General features: G+C 33.9%; 1 protein-coding gene across 11 annotated transcripts in view; it reads right to left on the reverse strand.

Moving 5' to 3' along the window:
* Positions 1 to 6,310: 6,310 nt before the first annotated feature.
* LOC148627781 (uncharacterized) overlaps positions 6,311 to 15,556 on the reverse strand; it is a 74,884-nt gene continuing 65,638 nt past the window's right edge. For 8 of the 11 annotated variants that reach the window (XM_088578814.1, XM_088578760.1, XM_088578788.1 and 5 more), the window contains 3 exons: positions 13,618 to 13,769; positions 11,944 to 13,281; positions 6,311 to 7,441 (listed from right to left, as the gene is read on the reverse strand). In XM_088578814.1, coding sequence (XP_088434940.1) covers positions 7,126 to 7,441; positions 11,944 to 13,281; positions 13,618 to 13,769 — 1,806 coding nt within the window. In that variant the 3' untranslated portion in view covers positions 6,311 to 7,125. Of the gene's footprint in view, positions 7,442 to 9,539; positions 13,282 to 13,617; positions 13,770 to 15,556 lie in introns of those variants that run through there. The other 3 variants (XM_088578771.1, XM_088578797.1, XM_088578852.1) reach the window with 2 other exon arrangements.

Raw genomic sequence — 15,556 nt, forward strand, 5'->3', positions numbered from 1 at the left:
ACAAAAGCCATTCAAAAACGATTTAATCATTGCAAGAATTTAAGTATTCACAAAAAAGATGTGTGTGTGCTTCTTGGTTACAGACCACCAATTCAACCAATGAGCATTTGGAACGTACGCAAAAATAGTCCTACGCAGAAATTACCCCTGTTCCTCATAGTGCTGTGAAAAAAGTTCTCACCTTATTTAAAAAATTTAAACGGTTTCTGAAAGGAAAAACATTTCTGTACATTTTATAGGTGCATTTTGCTTCTTGTGATGTGAAGCCTAATCTCCATAATGATTTTTAAGTATACCCCTATCTTGTGAAAACACTGGGATTTCCCATGCTATTTATAGACCCTTCACTTCCGGTGACCAGTACTGCACTGCAAGTCTGCTAACCCCACATGCCATTCTGAGGATTGTGAGCTGACATATGTAGAATCATGCTGATATATAGTCCTCTGCAGGTTAAAGTTAAGGTAAAGTCCAGAGAAGCCATTGAATATTGTAAAATTAGCATTGAAGCCTATGGAAAGTGGAATTAGTGGTTTTTAGCCTCTTCGTGAACTGATATAGATAATTTTTTTGTTTTGTTTTTGTTTACACCGATCACTTGAAAACAAGGAATATATACTGAACTCAAGCATAACTACAATAAAATATTTGATAATGCACCTTTTAGCATATACCAACTATCAATTTCAATTTCTCAGCTATATAGATGACCTATTATCTTTAAACAATCCTAGCTTCGGGGATTTGATACATCGCATCTACCCCATAGAACTTGAGATAAAGGTTACCACAGATACTATGAAGTCAGCCTCATATCTTGACCTACACGTACAGAGATCGATGGTAAATGAAAACTATTGACCAAACTTTACGACAAACGTGATGACTTTTTATTCAGAATTGTTAACTTTCCTTTCATCTCTGGCAGCATCCCTTCAGCACCTGCGTATGGAGTTTTCATATCACAACTCATTCGTTATGCCAGAGCTTGCCGTAACTACGCACTTTTTGTATCTCTCTAGACTTCTTACAATTAGGCTTCTGGAACAGGGTTATGTTGCTACAAGTTGAAGTAATCACTACAGAAGTTTTATGGTCGTCATGAACTCGTGGATCGTTATTGTGTGTCCATCTGCACCATTCAAACTGATTTGTTCAACGTATCATAGTTTTCCTTTTCTCTTTCGTCTACCCCAGACTTGACTTTTTATGAGCAACTCGGTGGGTGTTTCTAGAAAAGCAGAGGGCGCTTACCCTGCCGGTGCACCTGGTCCATGCTCCTAGTTTTTAGTGGAGTCCGAATTGCTCATTTGCTTTTGTTACTTTGTATGTATGATTTTAGTTACTTTATGTTCTTTGTTGTGTGTGTCTGGTCTCTGTCCCTGGATTACATTCTTTCGATTTCCGTTAGTATCTCGGTTCCCTTGATTACTCTTTCAAGTGACGTTACAATATCAACGAAATGTTGTTTCTGTGAATTACGTTATATTTTAATTTTGACATTATAATGATTTCTGGTAGAAGATTACTCGTTGATTAAACATCTTATGTTCTGAAAGTATACCAGAAATATTTGTTATGATATGTTAAACAATGGATCGAACAAATTGTACCATGTCATTACATGCCACTATAGAGAGAGACTTCGATATTTCTTCATGTGGCGTATATAGAAATGACAAACTTAACAGATATGATTTTTTTTAAATATTACTCGCCAAAATATTGTTATCAGTTGTTTTTCGTGTTTAATCTTTAAATTATGTTATGTGTTCCAATTAAAGCATGAGAAAGCCATGGAATATATATATCACTTTCGGTCATTCCCGTTAAGCTAATTATCAACATTCCAATTGGATTTGAATGCACATTGTTTTCTATGTATCTCCTAAAAGATGTATGAATGGAAATAGGTTGCTAAATTGGCCTTCATCTTTTGGTAATAATGTTTCCAAAGAATAATAAAGATAACTTGTTTTCAATTTCATTTTGTTTTATTATTTTTTTAATAGATATTATAAAAATATTGAGTATCTTAAAAACGATAACAATTTTCGAACTAAATATTTGTTTCGTTTTGTGAATTTATTGTTTATCTATCGAATGATATCATTTGAAGCACAGTTTTGAATAATTGTATGACGAAACTGTTATTATTATTCAACATAGGTGTCTAGAAGTAACGTAATTCACTGCCAAAATACACTGGGTATGTTCAAAATTTCGTACAGGACATAAATCAACCCATCAAGAACTATCTCATGCGTTTTCTTGCAATTCAAACTTTGTTTTATTGAAATTAAAGCATTTGGGTTGTTTTCCGTGTTCAAAATAAGCGGCTGATTTTCTGTACCTATTGGGGCACTTTAACTTAATTTGAATGTTTATCAGTATTTATACCGAATGTAAAATGTACATATTGGTGCTTGAAATTGTAAATCACATTATTAGATGGGAGCAGATGGCTGTTCTAAAAATTGAACGTTTCAATCTACTTTTTGGATGGATTATTTTCGCCCTAAAGGAATGCTATTTTCTATATGATATTTTTTTCAAAATCTAGAATTTGCTTATATCGAACATAAAATGTAACTATATTAGAATTTTTTTCACCTACATATCATGTCGGATTTTGAACACATAAGGAGTTACTATATCCTGGAGAAAGGGTATAATGTTTTTGTGTTCATATTTCTGTCGTAGATTTGATCGTAGAGCTGCCCAATTCAAATTGTATTATCAATATAAAGACGAGATCCATCAATGTTGCAAATTTCAGAAAAATCAGTAGCTCATTCTTGTTATGGACCCTGAAATTGTATTTTTTGACGATTTTTCCAGTTTTGCCTGCTATTTAGGAAACAATAACAGGTTGATGATTAATGTAAATTGATAAAAAAAAATCAATATTTCAAATTTATATATTGTGCAAATTTCAGAAAATCTATTGACATTTCTAGGAGTTACGACCCAGAAGGTATCATATTTTACGTTTTTATTAGTTTTGCCTATTTTTAAGAAAACGACGGAAAACAAATTGATAAAATGTTCAGTATTTCAATATCTATTTTTTTTAAGCAAATTTCATTAAAAAAAAATCTGTTGACACATTTTTCACCATTTTCCCCGGGTTTGCTGGTTGATATCAAAATAATAGCAAATTGATGATTAAGGTAAATTGGAAAAAAATCAAGTATTTAAAGACGTATGATTGGCTCAAATTTGTGAAAATGTGTTGATTGCAATATTTAATGATTTTTATTCAGTTAACATAAGTAGAATGATGATTAATGTTAATAGCAAAAAAATGTTCAGTATCACGGCAAATATCATCTGTGCAAATTTTGTCAAAGGAGTTAGACCATTTTTAGTTCTTGCATGTATTCAACTTTTTAAAGCTTTTAAACCAGGTGAGCGATTCAGGCTCTTGAGAGCCTCTTGTTTAATCAAATTAATTATTGACTGAAAAATCTCATCAAAGCAACACCATTCTTGATATTTTCTTCAAATTAACTTATCCTGGGTTATAAGGAGAATGGATATGGTGAATATGCCAAAGAGACAACAACTCCATCGGGATGAAAAATACCAGCTCAAGGCCACCCATGGGTCTTCAATGAACGACAAGGAAACCTTACATCACAGGGCAGGCTGCAGCCGGCCACAAAACAACATTATATACAGGTACAGCGAAAAAGTTGCCTTTATATACTCCGGCAACGTAAAAGTAAACTGAAAGTGAAAATGAAACAAGACATGTATACAGAGACCAGAGATTCCTGACTGGGGACAGGCGAAAAAAAAATGTGGCGGGGTTAAAGTACTTTGACGTGATCACAACCCCCCTTTTAAAACTGTCTACTGTGAAAAAAAATAGTACATAGTAAACATACCTAAAAAATAGTTCTGAAATGGGTGAGTCCCTTGTTAAAACATATATAAAAAAGTGAGTATACGTTACACAAATGCAATGCACAAACAAAGGATTACAAGCAGTTAACTGACATATGCCAGCCTCATACCAGTTTAAACCTACAAAAGGCTATGTCCTCATCGTACGTAATATCAATACAAATTCGTTCCATGCGAGGTTGAGAACCACGGTAAATCATAAGTCATACAATAATTACAAAACCCATGTCATGCCGAGAACTGCTTTTAAAGTTTCTATGTGAAGACCATTTGAGTGAATCAATGTTAATACAAAAAATGCTATCTTTAACGATTTGACAACATATACTATATCCCTATCCAATAGTTTAGCCAAATTATTGGGTGAGTATTGAGCTTTCCGTACTTTGTGTTCAGTGTATTGCCATACAATCAAAGGTGGGAGATGCCAAAGTTCTTTGTATCAGTTGAAACAAATTGTGGATGTTTTGCGAGCTTGTGATATCGAAAACCTTGATGTATAGTAATTTCTCCGTTACATAAAGATTTCCATCGTTAAGATCCGAAACATTGTTACAAACACGGGTTTATTTTCTAATTTTTGCCAAAATTTTGCGCAAAAGAAAAAAAATAAACAAACGTTTGTTCGACCCCGGAACTCTCCCTAGACCGGCCACTGTGTTTTTGATAATTATTTCATATTAACTTGCTGTGTCAGTACAATTCTGTTGTTCTGGGTCTACAAATGGGTCTGTGATCAATTGTTTTAGTTGCTATATTTTATGGCTGTACCGATTTATTTGTTTTGCTGGTATTAAAAAAAACACCATGTTGTAACTGAAATGAAATTCAGGATATTCGATCAGGTACGATGTGTAAATTAAAGAAAAACTTGCAGATCCTATATTTCACCAATAAAGTTAGTATTTTGATTAATGACTTGAGCAGCAAAACAGTCTCAATGTTGTTCATTAATGCGACTCTCTTCGTGTCGTTATTTAACTTTCTATTTTATTTTTAAGAAGTGTCATCGTGGATTTTATTACTTATGTTGTCGGGTCCTCCCAGAGCTCACTTGAAGGTGTGTTTACACTTATTGAAGATCTTTTGGTGATCTCTGTAAGAATTTACTATTTTACCCCAAAGAACTTGAGATAAAGGAATACTACAGACAATTTGAAATGAACCTCAAATCTTGACCTTCACCTATAGAGATCGATGAAAAAGGTCGTCATCAGGAACTAGCGGATCGTTACGGTACACCCATCTGCATCGGGAGAAGCGTTTTGTTCAACGTCTAATAATCTTCATTTCCTCTTTCGTCTAAGTCGGATTTAGCTTACCCTTCCGTTGCACTTGTTCCATGCTCAGCGGGCAATTTTTAGTGGAGTACGAATTGCTCAGTTTACCTTTTTTGCTTTGTATGCATTATCGTGGTTATTTTAAGTTCTTTGTTGTGTGTGTCTGTTTTCCCTGTCTGGTCTTTGCGACTAGATTACATTCTTTTGATTTTTGCTAGAATCTTGCAAAAAATAGGAACATAAATCGATTTTGTTTTATTTAGGACCCAAAACATTATAATTTTAAAACGATTGAACTGTTGAACCATCACTTGTCAACCATGCACATGGGCTTGTTCCCATTATCAAAGATGCGGTCCGACTTGCATGAAATGTAGTTGGGTTGCACTGATATGAGCCAAATGATTTCGAACTTAATACTATTACAAAGTTATCTACTCGGTTAAGTTGACCCACATTCAATTTAGGTAGCATGATGAAACTACGAATCGAAATGAGCCGTCCTATTTTATACATAGACTACAATCGATGGCGTCTGTTGTACGCCTGCACACCTGGAAACAGGAGAAGTTAACCATTTTGTTTTTGTTAAATTATATCCACATTAAGTGTACTCATATGCATTGGAATTTTTAAAAGGCATAAAAATATAATAATAATTAAAAAATGACTAAAAATAATAGTGTCGGATAGCGTCAGTGCCAGTGGGTTGAAGAGATTCGAACTCGCGTGATCAGCAAGTCGATCTCGAAAATGGGTACATTTGGCGGAATTTAGTACGAAGTATCCACTCGACCGCGCCGACACATTACTTTTTTGGCATATAATTCTATATATTGTCAGAACATAACATTTAATTTAGCTATCGTACAGCTTCTTTAAATCTGAACGACTCTGGAGTTAGATTGACGATATTACAGATTACACCGTTTTGAAATCAAGTTTATAAAAAATGAATTACAAGTTCTAAATACGAATTTTTAGGCATAGTAGTACCAGGAATTAATTTCCTGGTGTTACTGAATATTACTGAATGACCCCCTTTAAAAAACCTCTGCACCTGCTCCTGGTATAGGACCCAACTTTTTCTAGTCACGAAAAAGATGAACAAATATGCATCATATTCACTTGCTTTTATTAATTATTATTGCAGGGGCGGATTCAGGCGGGGGCGTGGCGGGCGTGCGCCCCCCCCCTAAAATTTGCAAAGCTAAAATTTGCAAAGCATGGGTTGTCAGAGGTAGATTTAGGCGGTTTTAGGTTGAAACTTTAATTTCTCGCTAATTTTACCACAAAAGATATCTACATTGCACCCACTCTAGAAGAATATTTAAAAAAAAATAACCTAAAAAAATTTTTATTTTGCGCCGTCCCCCCCCCCCAAACCTAAAATCCTGGATCCGCCCCTGTATTGATTTTAACAATGCTGAATAACGAAGTTGCTTGATTGTTGTTGCTGTCTTATAATATTTTTTTAATGCTATAACTAGTATTTTTTTAATGCTATAACATAATAAAATATTCAAAATCTATATCATAAGGGCCAACCCTTTGGAGCCACCTGTAGATGCTGGTAGATTAGTGGCAGCTTTTGATCCAGTTTAAAGTTAAGTGACTGTAAGATTAAGCAGGGTAGGAATCGAATTCCAGCAAGTCCTGAATACACTTTTTGAATATATTTACTCTATGGCCATATAGATATTTGCTAAAATTAGCCAGCCCTGCCATAAAACAGCCAGTCTCGGGCTGGCGGGCAGGCTACTGTTTGTTACTCTGGATTAAGTATGTGTGTTAAAAAGCCGTTAAAAAGAGATTAGTTTTCATGATTTAATCTTTTTTTGTCATGGAAATTTCGTTTTATATCTTAATTACAACCGTGCTTTAAGTCGTGAATGGGATTAATTACACGGCTTGCAAACGATTTTGCCCACTGCTACACATAAGACTTCCTCCTTTGAAGTCCAAATTTTCTGTACCATGCCATCATCTCGTCACTAAAATCACCGACCACACTTCCAGGGTTCTGTAACAGGCTCCTACCGACATACATGTTGTGTCTGTGGTCTTGGGGAGTGATTGGTTCTACGAACTTGGTGTACATCTGTTCTTGTGACGTGGTCGCTCCACTCGGTTTCAGAGACCAACACTTTTCTTGGTCATCGTTACAAGGAGTGGATATCGTCGAGTTTAGTGGATAGTTAAAGTGTGGTTCTGTTATAATGATCGGTTCAACTTTGTTATTTCCATACCTAAAACATAAACGAGCTGATGTAATTTTATAATCAAATAATCATTTTCGAATTTCTTTAAAAGATATAGCAATTTATTCATAAGGTACTAAGGGAAATATTTTTATGCAGACATTTCCCATTATTATAATGCTGCTTGCAGTACAGTCAAGACTTGCTAAAAGTCACTATTAAACATTTTCTAGAAAAGCAGAGGACGCTTACCCTACCGGTGCACCTGGTCCATGCTCCCAGTTTTTAGTGGAGTCCGAGTTGCTCATTTACTTTTGTTACTTTGTATGTATGATTTTAGTTACTTTAAGTTCTTTGTTGTGTGTGTCTGTTTTCCATGTCTGGTCTTTGTCCCTGGATTACATTCTTTTGATTACCGCTATAACTTTGGTTCCCTTGATTACTCTTTCAAAAACTTCATATAGATCATTACTATCAAACATTCATTCAGTATTTTTCTGTGCGTTTAAAGACCTGTAATGGCTTATCAAACACTAAGATAGGTCATACGTGATGTTTTCCTCATTAATTATATATATATATTCTTTTATATTTCAAAAAGAAAACTGGTCAGTGATTTTTTTCTTGTTCTATGTAACAATTTCCAACCAGATCTCTCACATTGGAAAGGTGTTTGTGATTTTACCATACTTAATTAAATGTCAAATTTTCTTTTCAAATAATTTTAGAACCAACTTTCACACCATTTCAAGCACTTTTTACTCATTGAAATTCATATTTCTGTTCGGTTTTGCAGTGACAGAAAGGGATAATTTATGCACTAGGTACATAGTTGTAGCATTTGGTATTAATTCTAAGTAACTAAAATGTAGTGTAGCTTCCTTTCGCCTCAAGTAGTAATTAATATGCACGATAGTATAATTATATTTCTACGCCAGGTTTACTAAAATTTAGTTTTCTTTAGTTCAGTTCCTACTGCTTTCATATGAACCTCGATTGTAATTCTTGGTTTTAAGTTTTCTCCACTCTAGATAGTTAACCTGACTCACATAAGTTCACATTTCAAAATATGCGGTAATTTGAAGTATCCCTACTTACCGCGCCGTCCCGAAGTGAATGGCTTTGTACAATTTTGTTTCGGCGCCAAATCAAATAAAAATGCTGAACAAGATGCAGCTGATATAGACACAGAGGTCAACTCTATAGTAAACCATAAAACCTTGGAACATCTGTATATATTTTGACTGTGATTAAACATTTGACATAAGACTTTGACTAAAAATCGAAGTTGCCTCTATTTTCTTAATGGTTCCAATCATAACTTCCAATTTCTTTCGGATATGGCCACAGAAACAAGCTCCCACTATCCAATATGCAGCCCATATAGTTGATAACCAAGAAAAGGGTGATGCCAGATTTGGGGATGCCTTGCTTCAACTCGTTTTTTTTTCAAAAAAAAATTGAATATATCACTATTTACTGCTCAGCAATCACTTGACAAATGATGAATCTAATGAATAAACACAAGTATCACCATCAAAGACTTTTAATTAAATCAACATAATGATTCGAAGATTCAAACTCTATATTTCCACATTCATTTGGGCCCAAAGTGAAATTACCACTCCCTTCATGTCAGAACTCCTAAAATGAATCATAGCCGTCTTCTGGTGGTATAGCACCTTAATTGTGATACAATTTGAAAGAGATCAATACTCTTCTATTAAGGTTGTTGTGGGGACAAAAAAAAATGCATGTTACAGGCCACCTTTCCATTTGTTATACATATTGTGATTCAATTTAAAAGAGCTCCATGGGAGCTGAGATTAGGATAGATTCAGACAAGGTGATTCCAACAAGTAGGGGTATAAAATTCCTGTCTCTGGCACCTTCTTCTCAACTCCCAAAATCAATCTAATCCTTCTTTTTTTCTGGTAAGACACATTATGATACAATACAAAGAAACCTATAAACCTTTACTTATGTTATTGACATTGTAAACTAAATGTCTACAGTCCATGACAATGACATCAGCATGTTACCATTATACAACCACAATTTCTTTATGGTGGTATGAAAAAGTGCAACATAATTCATCAAATGCACAATCCATCAATAACATGAACAGGCAAATAAAAACACAAGACAAGTTTAAAATATTTAATTTGAGTAAAGTCAGTACTTTACTGACCACATGAGTGACCATTCATACAATTAGTAAATATTAAATAATATGGGACATAAGCTAGAAATTCATTTCATACAACCTGATCAATTCTTACAGACAAGGCCAATTTATTACAGAAATACCCTTACTTCAACAAATTTTGTTTCTCAATAAATGAATTATCAACAGAAATAATCTATTTGACAATGCAGAAAAGTGGTGTTTGTCAATTATCTTTTACATTTAATTGAATAAATATTTTATTGAGTTTTTTTCATATTATACTATAAACCATTCAAATATTAATTCTTTTCTACTTAGGAACTAAGAACCATTAGTACTGTTAGTTTGAAATAACAACAGTGAAAGAAAGAATAACTGCCCCCCCACCCCAAAAAAAAAAAAAAAAAAAAAAAATCCTTCTAGTATCCTAACATCCTACATGTAAATGCATGGTCACATTTAAATCAACCATCTTCTAAAAAAATAACCTATACTGGCCCCACCTGACTTCTCCGATAAAGTTTCAAGTAATACATACATTATTTTCTGGAATGTGAACTTCTCATTTTATGCATAGCTATGGAATACTTTGTCCTTTCTTAGTACTTTGTAATAACATTATAAGTCCTGCTACATAAACGGAACATTATATAAACCAAATACATGTATGTTACCAAATATTTTTTTGTGAAACAAGCTGACACAAACTCTGAATAAGCTTCCTTAAAAGTGATGAATAATATACCTTTATAATTAAATTATGTGATATTTTATTTTGGGTACTCTGAAAGATAAAAAGCTCTGTATTTGTACATTAATTTTAACATATAATTTCATTTTTGGTACTGCAACACACTACAAATGTATGCTATGGCTGAACAAAACAAACTTTGGTCAAACACATAGCAAAGCCATGAAAACAACATATAATTGTCAAGTGTTTGGCACTAAGCTAATGAATATGTCATAAAGTAAAAGAAAAAGTTGCAGCTAGAAATTAAAAACATTCATATTCTTGGTGAAAATTAATCCTATTATCCAGATGAGTGGAGTTAAGGACAAAAATCTACTACGGTACAATTCTTCAGATATCTCAAATAGTTTCATGTATGAAATTAAGGTACACTGTACCCATATATCAATGTAAAATACAGTAATTTAAAAAAAAGGTTCAACAAAGTTACAATAAAAACTGATAAGGTTAAAATATAAAATTGCTACATTTATCCAATCTGTCAAAAGTGAAAATCTTCCATCATAAGGTGAAAATGTTAAAGAAAAAAGGACAAAGCAATTCAATTCTTTGGTTTGATATGCAGCTGCCAATATTAAAACTATATCATAAAAAGCATTCCTTAGATATATGTATCCTGGAGTGATTTGTGTACCAGTAACTACAATGTCCAATGAGTTTGCTGGATTGTTCACTTGAAAGATTAAAGTGGTCTTTTGTTATGTAAAATCACTGATAAATTTAAATTTTCAGGACCAACAAAATACAAAGTCATTATAATTTTACTACAAGGTTTAATTTTTCTTTCCTGTATTTATTGATAAAATATAATAATATCAAATCTAACTGAAGTTCTATTACTTTAAAATGTATATGAATTATACTTTAGGAAAAATCAATCATCCATAAAATATATGAACCAATCCATAAAATATATGAATCATGTAATGAAAAAAAAAAAAAAACAACCCAAGGGGTCATCATGTCTGTATAACAGATTTAAAATCAATGAAATATAAATGAATGACTGATGACAGATTGAAAATGAAGAGATACACAGATCATTTCAGGTACTGTATTAAGACAAATATGACAACTGTTCTAATAGCCTTTCACTTATTTTGGAATTTTTTAAAATAAAAGTTAGTACTTTAATATAGAAAAAACTGAATAGTCATGGTAGAATTTGTCATATTATCTCGTGTGTATTTTTGCATAGAACTTGTTTGAAAGCTACTTAAAAATGGTAAAACAAACAGCTTTCAGCCAAATACAAAAGCAATCAGTACCATGCGAATAAAATAATAATAATAATCTCAATTGAAATGTGAAGTTCATTATAACAATGTTTAATTGAACTATTGCTTTTAATACAGCTTTATTGCCACTTCAATTTATCTTGCTGAATCAGCAACTTTGAGACTTGACACATAAATAATTGGCAGTCAAGTCCCCTGAATTGTTTTCTGTGCCCAGTGTCACCAAGTGCAGAGTCAAGAATACCATTCCAGCTGCTTACTTCAAACACAGATCAACAATGTTGAATTCATAAATGTGCAACATAAACATTCAACACACACAATGAAACATTGACACATTTAATCAGATGCAATGACAACCCAACAAGCTCCGTGCTCATTTTCTCACCTATTTGTTGGGTTATAACCCCTCGTCTGATTATTTATTGGGTCACATTTTTGTGGAGTCAGTGGCTGATACTGAGTATGTTTGGTCGTAGTATGCACTGATTTAATTACACGTCCACCTGATGCAGTCTGCACAGAATATTGCACATGTGTACTTTGTGACTGGTATTTTGGTGTACCCTGACTAGATGAATCGTACTCTCCTTTCCGAGACATATAGGGTGATTGTGTCCTTACAGGTGTAGAATGATTTGAAGGTCCTGTTCTATAATGACTATGACCTGATGATGAAGACGAATGAGACGGGCTATAATTTGGGTGTGGGTATTTTTGTATAGAACTATACCCATCACCCCCACCACTGTCCGTTGAATGTTGTGATGGAGAACTACACCGAGATAATGAATCACCTAACAATTGTTGTTGATAATTCTCTATCATCCTTTGTCTTCGAATTTTTTCACTGTATTTATAAAAGTCAGACATTTCAAATGGTTTTGACACTAATTCAACACTTCGATGTGGTTGTAATTTGGTCACAGTCACTACAGCACTAGAATTAGGAGATTCTACTCTCTTTGTCAATACACTACGCTCTACATAGGGACTAGCTCGACCCCCTGCTTTCCTTACAGGAAAATTTCCTTCATAGGTCCTAGGACTATAACACTGAGGATCATTACTGCCCTCTCTATATTCCTGAGTGGGACTTGTTATAAGTGGGGATGGCTCAGTATGAGCTACATCATTCCAACGATTTGATGGGCGTCGGTTATCACGATGTTCTTCATGTCTTACTGGTAACTCAATTAAATTACCTTTTTGCCCTGATAAATCATATTCCGACTGAGAGGACCTTTTACTTCCATACTTAGTTGGCTCAATGTCTGAAAGATGAGAAACACTTGCGTCACTATCACTATGTTGCCTATCTCGAGACTGCCAGTGTGGATCATTTTTTCGTCTCATATTCCGTTCTAAACTACCATAATTTTTAGGATTACCAGTTTTTCTATAGCTACTGTCTAAACTTCCTAGTGCTAGAGATTTGTCCTCAAAAACATTTTCTAAACTTTCTGAATGACGTTTATTTGTAGGAGTTTGTAACTGGTCTGAGCTTTCATAATGCGACGTCTGCTGAGTAGTCAAATTGTACATATTGTTAGCAGAACTAAAACCACTATCCTGACTTCCTGTATAGTCTTTATAGTTTTGAACATTTTCATATTCTGACTGGTTTGACATATTACTTCCTGAGGAATGACTACGGTTAGCTAATGGAGTATACAACTGGTTTGTAAGCTGAGTGGATCCCCCATAATCCTTGTTCAGTGATGGACTGAAAAACAAATATATTAAAGATTAAATCAACCCTGTGTAAATGATTCCAACCAATAATGTTATGAATGTTATTACTCTATGATTACTTAAGGAGTTGTTATCAGTATTTTTGAAAGTTTTTTCATTCTTTTTTTTTTTTTTTTTTTTTTTTACACTTTTAGAAATGACCTGGCCTACTAAATTCTACGAGTAAACAGGAACTTAAAAACATTTATAAACCAAATTTGCTAGTCAGAAATTAATTTTTGGAGAAGATGAACAGTTGTGGCATGAAACATTGTTCATTGTACTCCTTATGGTCCTTTATTAAATTTGTCACAAATATTCATCATACCTGCTTAGAGTAGGACTAAGGGGAGGTCTGGTTTCTGTTGGAGACAGCTCCTTCACTGTTGCAGAACGTTGTATTGTGGGAGGTTGACTACGAGGAGATTCACGGCGTTTCTGAGAATGAGGATCTGCATTGTCATCCATCTGTAACAGAAACTGCAAAATAACGTGGATATTAGCATCCACTATAAAACTAAGGAAGCAAACAGAACATAAGCAGGCAGCATACAAACAGTTACATTCTGAATAGCAGATTGCTACAATGAAGACTTACTTAGGATGTGGTGCTTACAATCGTTTCAAATCATATCAAGTGAATCAATACTAATATTGTGGTCCATCATAAGAAAAGATGTATAACTAACCATGAATACTGTACAAAATATGAACTCATTTTGCCTGGTAGTAAGATTAGTAAAATATGGACTTCGTGCATGAACTTCTTTTTTTCACAATTATTTAAGTCCTTTCAAACTGAAATTTTAAATTTGAAAAAAAAAGGTACCAAATTGTTTTTGGACTAACAGGTGGACCAATAAACTCTAGACAAGGTAATTGTAGTAAATATCCTCTTTTGAGTGGGAATGTTATTATAAAGAATTTTTACATTCCTATATGACCTCTTCAGACAAGTTACAGGACAAAATCTGGATCTCTTCAGACAAGTTAAGCTAACAGGACAAAACCTGGATCTCTTCAGACAAGTTAAGCCAACAGGACAAAATTTAAAACCTGAAACTCTTCAGACAAGTTAAGCCAACAGGACAAAATCTGGATCTCTTCAGACAAGTTAAGCCAACAGGACAAAATCTAAAACCTGAAACTCTTCAGACAAGTTAAGCCAACAGGACAAAATCTGGACCTCTTCAGACAAGTTAAGCCAACAGGACAAAATCTGGATCTCTTCAGACAAGTTAAGCCAACAGGACAAAATCTGGACCTCTTCAGACAAGTTAAGCCAACTGGACAAAATCTGGACCTCTTCAGACAAGTTAAGCCAACAGGACAAAATCTGGACCTCTTCAGACAAGTTAAGCCAACTGGACAAAATCTGGACCTCTTCAGACAAGTTAAGCCAACATGACAAAATCTGGACCTCTTCAGACAAGTTAAGCCAACAGGACAAAATCTGGATCTCCTCAAACAAGTTAAGCCAACAGGACAAAATCTGGACCTCTTCAGACAAGTTAAGCCAACAGGACAAAATCTGGACCTCTTAGACAAGTTAAGCCAGCATGACAAAATCTGGATCTCTTCAGACAAATTAAGCCAACAGGACAAAATCTGCTGTCCAGTTTCTACACATGCTTTACAAGAAAAGAAAATAATAAAGAAGGACAAAAGACAGCATGCAATTCTTCATAAAAAAACAAACCTTAAACTACTTCCTTAATTTCACAAACCCAAATTATTTAAAAAATGCCAGTATATCTAATGTTTAAAGGATGACTACAAAAGGAATTTGTACAAAATAATTAAGAGTGAAATGAATAACTGAACACATTTCAGTACACAGAGAATATTTTTTTTATAAAAAGTAGAAGAACAGGGATACATATAAAGCTAAATATTGTTAGTTCAGCTATAGTGACCAGTTGCAGAAAAATAGTGTAAAACATTAGGCCTCATGCTAATACATTACAAAAATATCACATGCACATTTTTATAAGTGTTTAGTTTGTTGCAGTTGCTCTGGTAGTTAATTAGAATTGTTAATAAATATTTTTGTTCTAGATATTGAATTAAAAAAATATTGGACATGTTCTGCAGATTAATACTTGTTCACTGCGGGTGTTTCTAGAAAAGCAGAGGATGCTTACCCTACTGGTGCACCTGGTCTGTGCTCCCAGTTTATAGCGGAGCCTAGTTGCTCATTTACTTTTGTTACTTTGTATGTATGATTTTAGTTACTTTATGTTCTTTGTTGTGTATGTCTGTTTTCC

This window comes from Perna viridis, chromosome 1, assembly GCF_037379345.1.
Source record: "Perna viridis isolate PV_CMFRI_1.1 ecotype Kerala chromosome 1, ASM3737934v1, whole genome shotgun sequence".
NCBI lineage: Eukaryota > Metazoa > Mollusca > Bivalvia > Mytilida > Mytilidae > Perna > Perna viridis.